The 16,179-nt window shown below is 45.2% G+C and overlaps 1 protein-coding gene across 3 annotated transcripts in view; it reads left to right on the top strand.

Annotated features, from left to right (window-relative positions):
- Positions 1 to 14,458, top strand: part of LOC138799936 (zinc finger protein 420-like) — a 98,669-nt gene extending 84,211 nt beyond the window's left edge. For all 3 annotated transcript variants that reach the window (XM_069981718.1, XM_069981719.1, XM_069981720.1), the window contains exon 11: positions 13,425 to 14,458. In XM_069981718.1, coding sequence (XP_069837819.1) covers positions 13,425 to 14,410 — 986 coding nt within the window. In that variant the 3' untranslated portion in view covers positions 14,411 to 14,458. The remainder of the gene's footprint in view (positions 1 to 13,424) is intronic.
- Positions 14,459 to 16,179: the final 1,721 nt, after the last annotated feature.

Genomic DNA, 16,179 nt, shown 5'->3' on the forward strand with positions numbered 1-16,179 from the left:
TTGGTTGCGTGTGTTGTTGCTATGCAGCGGCCCGCACCATTCGTTCTGGTCTCCTTTACACCAAGATGTGGGAAGTACGGATAATATTGTCCAGATAAGGCCGAAATTATCAGTATTGGGTGTATTACACCGGACGTGTAACTGTTCTCCAGTTTATATGTTATTCCCGAAGCCGCAGTATACTACATACCAGCAATTATATGGTTAAATCCAGTTACCACGTAATATACGACATTTCGGCATCTCCTACGCCATTTTCAAGTGCCACTAGGAGACGCCAAAACGTTGTGTATTACTTGTGAAGTTTGCTGCATATTGTTATATGGAATAAATCCACGTTTGTATTACCATCAGAAAATGGGGTTTTCAAAAGGGGTGTGGCTTTTAAAAAGGGCGTGCCATAATTATCGTTTAATTTATCGTTACCGCGGCTGCATGTGCGATAAACCGCGATATTGATTTAGGCCAATATCGCCCAGCCCTAATAATATATATATATATATATATATATATATATATATATATATATATATATACATATATACATCGCTTCCAAGTGTGTGTTGGCTAAACACAGCAGAGCCTTATCCCATCGGCAGTGGAACTCATTAATTGTATTCAAGATGTTAGGAGACTAGAATATACTCCTGCAATGTACGACAATAGTCCTTGAAGGTCTGGACAACTTGGGATGGTTATTATGCGCAGTCACGTTCCTCCTAATTGTGCGGAATGTTTTGTTTTGTGGAGCTCCTTGTTTCTGTCTTGTCTTTGCCCCCCCTTCTTTGTATGTTAGTTTTATTAGCTGTATAGGTGTTTATCATACTTGGTTGGGAGCCACGTTGGCTCATTTATTTTCTGACTATCATTTTATAATATTATTTTTCATACTCATTTGACAATGCAGACCGTACGACACTTGCACCGTACGACACTTGCACCGTACGACACTTGCACCGTACGACACTTGCACCGTACGACACTTGCACCGTACGACACTTGCACCGTACGACACTTGCACCGTACGACACTTGCACCGTACGACACTTGCACCGTACGACACTTGCTATCTTCCTATACTAAGCAAATATGTGATTTTTTTTTAATACTCTATCCCACCATGACTGTTCTGTAACTTGTGTTCTGTGATTAAGTTTTGAGCAGTATGTTACTGTTTCTTTATATTTATAATAATAAAAAAAAGTAGTGGACGGGGTTGGATAGCTGTCTGTTTGCTTCCTGGATAAAGTAAGTGGTGTTCATGAAGACGACTGTGCCCCCTTTGTCAGCAGGTTTTATTAAATGTATTTGGGGCACAGCAGGAGACATCTATATCATAAAAATGAAAGTCTGTCTGTCCCATATAGACTTCCAAACGCCTGAACCGTTTGACCCCAAATTTGGCACACAGATACATTGGGTGCCCGGTAAAGTTTTAGCAAAGGTCCCGTCCCCGCCAGATGTACAGGAGGGGAGGGGGAGGGGGAAGAGCGGCGCCCCATAGAAATGAATTGGAAAATCTCACTGCACACAGGTGATATAATTAGCTGCAGCTGCCCAGCAGTAATGGCAGTTGTAGCCTTAGCAACCAATAGGATTACTGCTTTCATTTTCACAGGGAGTTGTGGTTGCTAGGGAAGCTGCCTCACAACATCCACAGAAATAACTGGTAGACCCCCTACTCCATCTATACAGTACAGGTATACAGGACCCCCTACTCCATCTATACAGTACAAGTTTACATGACCCCCTACTCCATCTATACAGTACATGTATACAGGGCCCCCTACTCCATCTATACAGTACAGGTATACAGGAGCCCCTACTCCATCTATACAGTACATGTATACAGGGCCCCCTACTCCATCTATACAGTACATGTATATACAGGACCCCCTTCTCCATCCATACAGTACAGGTATACAGGACCCCCTACTCCATCTATACAGTACATGTATATACAGGACCCCCTACTCCATCTATACAGTACATGTATATACAGGGCCCCCTACTCCACCTATACAGTACATGTATATACAGGGCCCCCTACTCCATCTATACAGTACATGTATATACAGAACCTCCTACTCCATCTATACAGTACATGTATATACAGGACCCCCTACTCCATCTATACAGTACATGTATACAAGGCCCCCTACTCCATCTATACAGTACATGTATACAGGACCTCCTACTCCATCTATACAGTACATGTATACAGGGCCCCCTACTCCATCTATACAGTACATGTATACAGGACCCCCTACTCCATCTATACAGTACATGTATACAGGAAATTAAAGGTATACAGCACCCCCTACTCCTACTATACAGTACATGTATACAGGGCAGTATTACCAGCTGTTGCTGCCCTAAGCGCTAAACCTAAGAAGACACCCCATCGTCACTCTCCAATTAGCATCAGGATTGGTAGGTAATAGCTCCAGACATCACATTTAACACCGCCACACCAGACCTGACCAATACCGCCATACTGTGACTGGATAACACTGCCACACCAGACCTGACCAATACCGCCATACTGTGACTGGATAACACTGTCATACCAGACCTGACCAATACCGCCATACTGTGACTGGGTAACACCTCCATACCAGACCTGACCAATACCGGCACACCGTGACTGGATAACACCGTCATACCATACCAAATAACACTGCCACACCAGACCTGACCAATACTGCCACACTGTGACTGTATAACACTGTCATATCAGACCTGACCAATACCGCCATACTGTGCCTGGATAACACTGCCATACCAGACCCGACCATTACCACCATACTGTGACTGGATAACACCGTCATACCATACCAAATAACACCGCCACACCAGACCTGACCAATACCACCTAACTGTGACTGGATAACACTGCCATACCAGACCTGACCAATACGGCCACACTGTGACTGGATAACACTGCCATACCACACCTGACCAATACGGCCACACTGTGACTGGATCACACTGCTATACCAGACCTGACCAATACCGCCATACTTTGACTGGATAACACCACCACACCAGACCTGACCAATACCGCCATACTGTGACTGGATAACACCGCCATACCAGACCTGACCAATACCGACACACTGTGACTGGATAACACCGCCATACTGTGACTGGATAACACCGCTATACCAGACCTTACCAATACCGCCATACTGTGACTGGATGAATCTGCCATACCAGACCTGACCAATACCACCATACTGTGACTGGATAACACTGCCATACCAGACCTGACCAATACCACCATACTGTGACTGGATAACACTGCCATACCACACCTGATCAATACAACCATACTGTGACTGGATAACACCGCCATACCACACCTGACCAATACTGCCACACTGTGACTGGATAACACTGCTACAGCACCTCCACCAACTCTATACTACAGGTATACAGAACCCCAAACTATACACTACAGGTATACAGGAACTCCACCAACTATATAGTACAGGTATACAGGACCCTCAAACTATATACTTCAGGTATACAAGACCTCCACCAACTCTATACTATAGGTATACAGCACCTCCACCAACTCTATACTACAGGTATACAGGACCCCCTATACACACTGACACTTTATACCCGGGCAGCGCCGGGTACATTTTCTAGTTATTACTATATGGAGGCACAGTAGGAGACATTATTACTATATGGAGGCACAGCAGGGGACATTATTACTATAGGAACACAGCAGGAGACATTATTACTATATAGGGGCACAGCAGGAGACATCTATATCATAAAAATCAAAGTCTGTCTGTCTGTCTGTCCTCTATAGACTTCCAAACGCCTGAACCGTTTGACCCCAAATTTTGCACACAGATACATTGGGTGCCCGGGAAGGTTATTGCGAAGGTCTCGTCCCCGCCAGATGTACAGGAGGGGAGGGGGAGGGGAAAGAGAGGCGCCCCATAGAGATGAATGGGAAAATCTCCTCACTGCACACACAGGTGATATAATTAGCTGCAGCAGACACGGCAGTTGGAGCCTTAGCAACCAATAGGATTACTGCTTTCATTTTCACAGGGAGCAATGGTTGCTAGGAAAGCTGCCTCACAACATCCACAGCAATAACTGGTAGACCCCCTACTCCATCTATACAGTACATGTATACAGGATCCCCTACTCCATCTATACAGTACATGTATACAGGGCCCCCTACTCTATCTATACAGTACATGTATACAGGGCCCCCTACTCCATCTATACCGTACATGTATACAGGGCCCCCTACTCCATCTATACAGTACATGTATATACAGGACCCCCTACTCCATCTATACAGTACATGTATATACAGGACCCCCTACTCCATCTATACAGTACATGTATACAGGACCCCCTACTCCATCTATACAGTACATGTATATACAGGACCCCCTACTCCATCTATACAGTACATGTATATACAGGACCCCCTACTCCATCTATACAGTACAGGTATACAGGACCCCCTACTCCATCTATACAGTACATGTATATACAGGACCCCCTACTCCATCTATACAGTACATGTATATACAGGACCCCCTACTCCATCTATACAGTACATGTATATACAGGACCCCCTACTCCATCTATACAGTACATGTATATACAGGACCCCCTACTCCATCTATACAGTACATGTATATACAGGACCCCCTACTCCATCTATACAGTACATGTATATACAGGGCCCCCTACTCCATCTATACAGTACATGTATATACAGGGCACAACAGGTATACCAAACTGTGACTGGGTAACACTGCTACACCAGACCTGACCAATACCGCCATACTGTGCTGGGTAACACGGTCATACCAGACCTGACCAATACCACCAAACTGTGACTGGATAACACCGCCACACTGTGAATGGATAACACCGCCACACCAGACCTGACCAATACCGCTATACTGTGCTGGATAACACTGTCATACCAGACCTGACCAATATCGCCATACTGTGACTGGATAACACCACCACACTGTGAATGGATAACACCGCCACACCAGACCTGACCAATACCGCTATACTGTGCTGGATAACACTGTCATACCAGACCTGACCAATACCGCCATACTGTGACTGGATAACACTGACATACCAGACCTGACCAATACCGGCAAACTGTGACTGGGTAACACCGCCACACCAGTCCTGACCAATACCACCATACTGTGACTGGATAACACCATCATATCAGACCTGACCAATACTGCCATACTGTGACTAGATAACACCGCTATACCAGACCTGACCAATACTGCCATACTGTGACTGGATAACACCGCTATACCAGACCTGACCAATACCACCATACCGTGACTGGATAACACCGCCACACCAGACATGACCAATACCGACACACTGTGACTGAATAACACTGCCATACGGGTAAATACAACCCTGCAGGTATACAGGACACTACAGGTATACAGGACCCCAAAACTATACACTACAAGTGCACGGGACCTCCACAAAACTATATACTACAGGTATACAGGACCCCAAACTTTACACTACAGGTATACAGGACCCCAAAACTATATACTACAGGTATACAGGACCTCCACCAACTATATACTTCAGGTGTACAGGACCTCCACCAACTATATACTACAGGTATACAGGACCCCAAAACTATACACTACAGGTATACAGGAACTCCACCAACTATATACTACAGGTATGTAGGACCCCAAACTATACACTACAGGTATACAGGACCTACACCAACTCTATAATACAGGTATACAGCACCTTCACCAACTCTATACTACAAGTATACAGGACCCCAAATATACTACAGGTATACAGGACCTCCACCAACTTTATACTATAGTTATACAGGACCCTCAAACTATAAACTACAGGTATACAAGACCTCCACCAACTATACTTTACAGGTATACAGCACCAACTATATACTACAGGTATACAGGACCCCCAAACTATACAGTACAGGTATACAGGACCTTCACCAACTGTACACTGCAGGTATACAGGACCTCCCTCAACTATACACTATAGGTAAACAGCCCCCCCAACTATGCACTACAGATATGCGAGACCTCTAAAAACTATACATTGTGGGTATACAGAACCCCTCCAACTATGCACTACAGGTATACACTAATTCCACTGATTAACTCAGATGAAACAATACCTTTAGCTTGGCCTCCTGGGCACCTTAGAACAAATCTAATTAACACACTGACACTTTATACCCGGGCAGCGCCGGGTACATTTTCTAGTCTATATCATAAAAATCAAAGTCTGTCTGTCTGTCCTCTATAGACTTCGAAACGCCTGAACCGTTTGACCCCAAATTTGGCCCACAGATACATTGGGTGCCCGGGAAGGTTATAGCGAAGGTCCTGTCCCCGCCAGATGTACTGGAGGGGAGGGGGAGGGGAAAGAGAGGTGCTCCATAGAGATGAATGGGAAAACTCCCTGCAAACACAGGTGATATAATTAGCTGCAGCAGACACGGCAGTTGGAGCCTTAGCAACCAATAGGATTACTGCTTTCATTTTCACAGGGAGCAATGGTTGCTAGGGAAGCTGCCTCACAACATCCACAGTAATAACTGGTAGATCCCTACTCCATCTATACAGTACATATATACAGGACCCCCTACTCCATCTATACAGTACATGTATACAGGGCCCCCTACTCCATCTATACAGTACATGTATATACAGGACCCCCTACTCCATCTATACAGTACAGGTATATACAGGACCCTCTACTCCATCTATACAGTACATGTATATACAGGACCCCCTACTCCACCTATACAGTACATGTATATACAGGAGCCCCTACTCCATCTATACAGTACATGTATATACAGGAGCCCCTACTCCATCTATACAGTACATGTATATACAGGACCCCCTACTCCATCTATACAGTACATGTATATACAGGGCCCCCTACTCCATCTATACAGTACATGTATATACAGGAGCCCCTACTCCATCTATACAGTACATGTATATACAGGGCACAACAGGTATACCAAACTGTGACTGGGTAACACTGCTACACCAGACCTGACCAATACCGCCATACTGTCCTGGATAACACTGTCATACCAGACCAATACCGCCATACTGTGGCTGGATAACACTGCTATGCCAGACCTGACCAATACCGCCATACTGTGCTGGATAACACTGTCATACCAGACCTGACCAATACCGCCATACTGTGACTGGATAACACTGCCACACCAGACCTGACCAATACCGCCACACTGTGACTGGATAACACTGCTATACCAGACCTGATACCGCTATACTGTGACTGGATAACACTGCCACACCAGACCTGACCAATACCGCCATACTGTGACTGGATAGCACTGTCATACCAGACCTGACCAATACCGCCATACTGTGACTGAATAACACTGTCATATAAGACCTGACCAATACTGCCATACCGTGACTGGATAACACCGCCACACAAGACCTGACCAATACCGCCATACTGTGACTGGATAACACTGCCACACCAGACCTGACCAATACCGCCACACTGTGACTGGATAACACTGCTATACCAGACCTGATACCGCCATACTGTGACTGGATAACACTGCCACACCAGACCTGACCAATACCGCCATACTGTGACTGGATAGCACTGTCATACCAGACCTGACCAATACCGCCATACTGTGACTGAATAACACTGCCATATGGGTAAATACAACCCTGCAGGTATACAGGACACTACAGGTATACAGGACCCCAAAACTATACACTACAAGTGCACAGGACCTCCACAAAACTATATACTACAGGTATACAGGACCCCAAACTTTACACTACAGGTATACAGGACCCCAAAACTATATACTACAGGTATACAGGACCTCCACCAACTATATACTTCAGGTGTACAGGAACTCCACCAACTATATACTACAGGTATATAGGACCCCAAACTATACACTACAGGTATACAGGACCTCAAAACCTTACACTACAGTTATACAGGATCTACACCAACTCTATAATACAGGTATACAGCACCTTCACCAACTCTATACTACAAGTATACAGGACCCCAAATATACTACAGGTATACAGGAACACCACCAGCTATATACTACAGGTATATAGGACCCCAAACTATACACTACAGGTATCTAGGACCCTCAAACTATAAGCTACAGGTATACAAGACCTCCACCAACTATACATTACAGGTATACAGCACCAACTATATACTACAGGTATACAGGACCCCCGAACTATACAGTACAGGTATACAGGACCTTCACCAACTGTACACTGCAGGTATACAGGACCTCCCTCAACTATACACTATAGGTATACAGCCCCCCCAACTATGCACTACAGATATGCGAGACCCCTAAAAACTATACATTGTGGGTATACAGAACCCCTCCAACTATGCACTACAGGTATACACTAATTCCACTGATTAACTCAGATGAAACAATACCTTTAGCTTGGCCTCCTGGGCACCTTATAGGGCTGGGCGATATGGGCCTAAATCAATATCGCGGTTTATCGCACATGTAGCCGCGGTAACGATAATTCAACGATAATTATGACACGCCCCTTTTTTGCAAACCACACCCACTTTCCATGTCAAACTGGCGATATTTTGATTAGAAAAAGTAAAAAAAGAACTGAACAGCAATCCATGGTTAGTCAATTATCATTATTACTATTTGTCATTATTAGGGGGTCTCAGCAGAGACCTGGATGTGTATATACAGGTATACAGCCTCTACAGGATGTGTATACACAGGGGGTCATATAGGAATACATGTGTATAACTATATGGGGGGGGGGGGAGGGGGGATAGGTGCATATGACTATATGGGGGGGGGGGATGGATTGGGATGTATTACTATACAGGAGGTACATAGGGATAGAAGTGCATGACTATACGGGGGGGGGGCAGACAGGGGTGTATGACTATACAGGGGGGGCGGACAGGGGTGTATGACTATACGGGGGGGCACACAGGGGTGCATGACTGTATGGGGAGGACAGGGGTGTATGACTGTATAGGGGGGCGGACATGGGTGTATGACTGTATAGGGGGGCGGACATGGGTGTATGACTGTATAGGGGGGCGGACAGGGGTGTATGACTGTATAGGGGGGCGGACAGGGGTGTATGACTGTATGGGGAGGACAGGGGTGTATGACTATACAGGGGGGTGGACATGGGTGTATGACTGTATAGGGGGGCGGACAGGGGTGTATGACTGTATAGGGGGGCGGACAGGGGTGTATGACTGTATGGGGAGGACAGGGGTGTATGACTGTATAGGGGGGCGGACAGGGGTGTATGACTAAACAGGGGGGCCGACATGGGTGTATGACTGTATAGGGGGGCGGACAGGGGTGTATGACTGTATAGGGGGGCGGACAGGGGTGTATGACTGTATAGGGGGGTGGACATGGGTGTATGACTGTATAGGGGGGGCGGACAGGGGTGTATGACTATACAGGGGGGCGGACATGGGTGTATGACTGTATAGGGGGGCGGACAGGGGTGTATGACTGTATGGGGGGGCGGACAGGGGTGTATGACTGTATAGGGGGGCGGACAGGGGTGTATGACTGTATGGGGAGGACAGGGGTGTATGACTATACAGGGGGGCGGACATGGGTGTATGACTGTATAGGGGGGCGGACATGGGTGTATGACTGTATAGGGGGGCGGACATGGGTGTATGACTGTATAGGGGGGCGGACAGGGGTGTATGACTGTATGGGGAGGACAGGGGTGTATGACTATACAGGGGGGCGGACATGGGTGTATGACTGTATAGGGGGGCGGACAGGGGTGTATGACTATACAGGGGGGCCGACATGGGTGTATGACTGTATAGGGGGGTGGACAGGGGTGTATGACTGTATGGGGAGGACAGGGGTGTATGACTGTATAGGGGGCGGACAGGGGTGTATGACTGTATGGGGAGGACAGGGGTGTATGACTATACAGGGGGGCGGACATGGGTGTATGACTGTATAGGGGGCGGACAGGGGTGTATGACTGTATGGGGGGGCGGACAGGGGTGTATGACTGTATGGGGAGGACAGGGGTGTATGACTATACAGGGGGGCGGACATGGGTGTATGACTGTATAGGGGGGCGGACAGGGGTGTATGACTGTATGGGGGGGCGGACAGGGGTGTATGACTGTATAGGGGGGTGGACAGGGGTGTATGACTGTATGGGGAGGACAGGGGTGTATGACTGTATGGGGGGGTGGACAGGGGTGTATGACTGTATGGGGGGGTGGACAGGGGTGTATGACTGTATGGGGGGGTGGACAGGGGTGTATGACTGTATAGGGGGGCGGACAGGGGTGTATGACTGTATGGGGGGGCGGACATGGGTGTATGACTGTATGGGGAGGAGGACAGGGGTGTATGACTGTATAGGGGGCGGACAGGGGTGTATGACTGTATGGGGAGGACAGGGGTGTATGACTATACAGGGGGGCGGACATGGGTGTATGACTGTATGGGGAGGAGGACAGGGGTGTATGACTGTATGGGGAGGAGGACAGGGGTGTATGACTATACGGGGGGGGGGGGGGGGGGGGGGGGGAATAGAAGTGTATGACTGTAGTCCCCTCAGTAACAGTACAGGAGAGTAACATAGGAGGAATGGATGGGCTGCAGCAGGCAGGATACCACACAGCTATAAGTTATCCTGCCTGCTGCAGCCCATTATTCCTCCTATGTTACACTCCTGTACTGGTACTGAGGGGATGAGAGGACAGGTCAGCTGCTCCCAAGTGCTGCTCCTCCACCTTCAGCTCTGACATGGGCGCCTCCCTGCACACAGGACAACGTGTGCAGCGCTCGCCGGCCGGGTGGACGAGACTGGTCCGGGAGGGGGGACCAGCACAGTCCTGTCCGAGCGCCCCCCCCCCCCCCCGGCCGGCGAGCGCTGCACACGTTGTCCTGTGTGTGCAGGGAGGCGGCCATGTCAGAGCTGAAGGTGGAGGAGCAGCACTTGGGAGCAGCTGACCTGTACTCCCCTCAGTGTGCTGGGACGCCGGACCGGACGGGTGGTGGGCACATGGACGGGACAGATGCGGCAGGACGGGGCCTCTGACCGGACGGGAAGAGAGGGCGGAGAGGTGCGCGCGCGGGGGGGGGGGGGGGCGGGGGTGGGGGTGGGGGGGGGGTGTCGCTTGGAGCAGACAGGGGTGGGCGGCATTGTCACCTGAGCCCTGTTGCTCCTCCAGCTCCCGCTCCGATACTGGCGTTCCTGCACATGACGTGCAGCGCTCGTGCCGGGCCGCTCGTGTGTGCGGGGGGCTCTGAGAGGACGGGTGCGGGGACATAAAAATACAAAAATACCGCAATTACCGTCCTGGCTAAGTTGAAGTCGGTTAACCGACGCCAGTGACGGTATCGGTATTTTTGCGGTATACCGCCCAGCCCTAGCACCTTAGAACAAATCTAATTAACACACTGACACTTTATACCCGGGCAGCGCCGGGTACATTTTCTAGTTATTACTATATGGGGGCACAGCAGGAGACATTATTACTATATAGGGGCACAGCAGGAGGCATTATTAGAGAACCCGGCCAATTTTAATTTTTGTGTTTTCTTTTTTCCCTCCTTGTGTATATACGGCCATACATAGCACTTGCATTTTTTCACCTAGAGACCCACATCAGCCCTTATCCTTATTTTTTGCGCCACTAATTGTACTTTGCAATGACAGGCGGAATTTTTGCATAAAGTCACTGCGAAACCAGGAAAAAAAAATTCAATGTGTGGTGAAATTGAAAAAAAACAAACCACATTTCTTTTATTTGGAGTTTTTTTGTTTTTACGCTGCTCGCTCTGGGGTAAAACTGACTGACTGTTATATATGTTCCTCAAGTCGTTACGATTACAACGATATGTAACATGTATAACGTTTTTTGTATCTGATGGCCGGTAAAAAATTCAAACCATTGTTACCGAATATACGTTCTTTAACCCCTTAGGGACCGGGACAATTGTCACTTTAGCGTTTTCGTTTTTTCTTCTTTTCCTTCTAAGACCCATAACGCTTTCATTTTTCCACCTACCGGGCCATGTGAGGGCTTGTTTTTTTCAGGAGCAGGTGTACTTTGTAATGGCATCTTTCAATCTGCCATTAAATGAATGACTGAACCCCCAAAATATCATTTATGGGGTGAACTTGGGTCAAAAAGTGCGATTCGGCTAATTTTGGGGGGCTTCCACGTTTACGTAATCCACTTTGCGGTAAAAATGGCATTTTTCCTTTATTCTATAGATCAGTCTGAACACGGCGATATGCAGGTTTACTAGGTTTTCTTACGTTTTACTATTTTTATTAGCAGTAAAACACATTTTTTTGCAAATAGGCATATTTAAAATGGCCGTATTGTGACTCCTATAGCGCATTTATTTTTTCACCTACGGGGTCGTATGGGGTGTAATTTTTTGCATCATGATCTCTAGTTTTTATTAATAACATTTTGTTCTAGATCAAATGTATTGATCGCTTTTTATTAAGTTTTTTATACATAAAATGTCATAAAAAAAATCTCTGCGCATCTTTACCGCTTTTTTTTCATGGCGTTCACTATGCGGGAAAAGTAATGTTTTATTTTAATAGATCGGACGATTACGCACGCTACGGTATATAATATGTTAATTCACTTTCTTACTTTTTATGTATGCAATGGGAAGGGGGGGTGATTTACACTTTTATTGGGGGAGGGGCTTTGGGGCACTTTATAATACTTTTATTTATTTATTTTTTTACACTTTTATAGTTCCCTTAGGGAACTATCACTTACATATATTAGATCAGTAACACTGATCCCTACTATGCCATAGCATTGCAGGGATCAGTGTTATTTGTGATCTTCTGATTCAGCCGGCCTGTGGCCTGTGGCAGGCTGAATCATAGGACCGATCCAAGGACTGCACGGAGGTAAGGAGAAGACCTCCGGCAGCCAGGAAAAGCGATCGGGACCCCCGCAGACACGCTGCAGGAGTCCCGATTGTTAAATGACCGGAAATGCTCCGGTCACTTATACTTAAACGGGGCGGCCCGCCATTGAGGGTGAGGGCCTGGCTGCAGATAGCCCGGGACCGCGCCAGGACGTACATTAACGTCCTCCAGGATGAGAGTCACAGCAAAGCTTCGGAATACTGATCACCAGGGGAGAGGTCAGGAGGTCAGGTGGGCGCTGAGTGTCCATTAATGAGTTACCAAAGGGCTGCAATGAAAAAAAAGAGGGAAAAGTTGAAGGGGTGTGAATACTTTCCATGCTCGCTGTATATGAAGCTCATCACTTACAGAATCTTTTTGGGTTTTATCAGTCTTTATTTTCTCTTTTGATAGGTGAACCCTTCAATGGCGACATCTCAAAGCGTCACCGTGTCTGGTCTCCAAACAATAAGACAGAACACCAAGTCGTTGGCCAAGATCTACCCCCCATCCATGAAAGTAACAGTATCTCCGATAACTCCTCCCACAACCTCTTGGTCCATGCTATACCACCGGTACTTTACAGTAGAGATCCCCATGATCACTTGGAACGGTCTCAAGAAGCTTCTTATATTATGAGTCAGAACATCCCCCCAATCCTTTATGGTGGGGACATGCCATCCGAACACTTTGATAGGTCTGTGGATCCTTCTCAGATTTATATACAAAGCACAGGATTTACAGGTGGTAAAATGTTTCCATGTTTACAATGTGGGAAATGTTTTGCAAGAAGATCAGATCTCATTGCGCATCAGAGAATTCATACAAACGAGGGGCCGTTTCTGTGTCCAGAGTGTGGGAATTGTTTTAGTCACAAGCAACATCTTGTCGAGCATTTGAGAACTCACACAGGCCAGAAGCCTCATTCATGTTCAGTGTGTGGAAAGTGTTTCACGCTAAAATCGGACATGGTCCGACATGAGAGAATCCACACGGGCCAGAGGCCATATTCTTGTTCAGTATGTGGAAAATGTTTTTCCTTAAAGTCAGATCTTGGCAGACATGAGAGAATCCACTCTGGCCACAAACCCTTCTCATGTCCCTACTGTGGAAAGTCTTTCACCCTCAAATCCAATCTTCTTACACATCAGAGAATCCACACGGGGGAGAAGCCCTTTTCCTGTCCTGAGTGTGATAAATCATTTACTCATAAATCTAACCTTGTCCAACACCAGAGAATCCACGCAGGAGAAAGGCTTTTTCCATGTGACCAGTGTGGGAAATGTTTTAGTCAAAAATCTGTTCTCGTTCAACATCAGAAGACGCACCTGGAGGAAAGTCCCACCTTGCTGTATTCTGACTATACAAAGTATTTGTTACAGCAGTCCGATCACGCTTAGTGGCCACCAGGATTCCTATAACCTTATTAAATATGAATTATTTCTTCACTGGTTTAAGTTTTATTTTTTCCTGTCAAATTTTTTGGTAAACATTAAAACATTTGAGACCAATGAGTAGAATTAGTGTGATTGGCTGCAATCCTCGGGGGAAGCTGGCAGGACCATCTCCGGTGTTCTCTCACTACGTGATCGGCCCCGTACTGATAGAAATACACATACAGTGGTTTGCAATAAATTAGAATATGAACAAAAAAATAAAATTCTGTAATTTAATTCAAAAAGTGACCTGATATATTCTATACATTACATACAGAGTGACCTGATATATTCTATATACATTACATACAGAGTGACCTGATATATTCTATACATTACATACAGAGTGACCTGATATATTCTATACATTACATACAGAGTGACCTGATATATTCTATATACATTACATACAGAGGGACCTGATATATTCTATATACATTACATACAGAGTGACCTGATATATTCTATATACATTACATACAGAGTGACCTGATATATTCTATATACATTACATACAGAGTGACCTGATATATTCTATATACATTACATACAGAGTGACCTGATATATTCTATACATTACATTACATACAGAGAGACCTGATATATTCTATATACATTACATACAGAGCGACCTGATATATTCTATATACATTACATACAGAGCGACCTGATATATTCTATATACATTACATACAGAGGGACCTGATATGTTCTATATACATTACATACAGAGTGACCTGATATATTCTATACATTACATACAGAGTGACCTGATATATTCTATACATTACATACAGAGTGACCTGATATATTCTATACATTACATACAGAGTGACCTGATATATTCTATACATTACATTACATACAGAGAGACCTGATATATTCTATATACATTACATACAGAGTGACCTGATATATTCTATACATTACATACAGAGTGACCTGATATATTCTATATACATTACATACAGAGGGACCTGATATATTCTATATACATTACATACAGAGTGACCTGATATATTCTATATACATTACATACAGAGTGACCTGATATATTCTATATACATTACATACAGAGTGACCTGATATATTCTATATACATTACATACAGAGTGACCTGATATATTCTATACATTACATTACATACAGAGAGACCTGATATATTCTATATACATTACATACAGAGCGACCTGATATATTCTATATACATTACATACAGAGCGACCTGATATATTCTATATACATTACATACAGAGGGACCTGATATGTTCTATATACATTACATACAGAGTGACCTGATATATTCTATACATTACATACAGAGTGACCTGATATATTCTATACATTACATACAGAGGGACCTGATATATTCTATATACATTACATACAGAGTGATCTGATATATTCTATATACATTACATACAGAGTGACCTGATATATTCTATACATTACATTACAGAGTAACCTGATATATTCTATACATTACATACAGAGGGACCTGATATATTCTATACATTACATACAGAGGGACCTGATATATTCTATATACATTACATACAGAGTGACCTGATATATTCTATATACATTACATACAGAGTGACCTGATATATTCTATACATTACATACAGAGTGACCTGATATATTCTATACATTACATACAGAGTGACCTGATATATTCTATATACATTACATACAGAGAGACCTGATATATTCTATATACATTACATACAGAG

This window comes from Dendropsophus ebraccatus, chromosome 8, assembly GCF_027789765.1.
Source record: "Dendropsophus ebraccatus isolate aDenEbr1 chromosome 8, aDenEbr1.pat, whole genome shotgun sequence".
Classification (NCBI taxonomy): domain Eukaryota; kingdom Metazoa; phylum Chordata; class Amphibia; order Anura; family Hylidae; genus Dendropsophus; species Dendropsophus ebraccatus.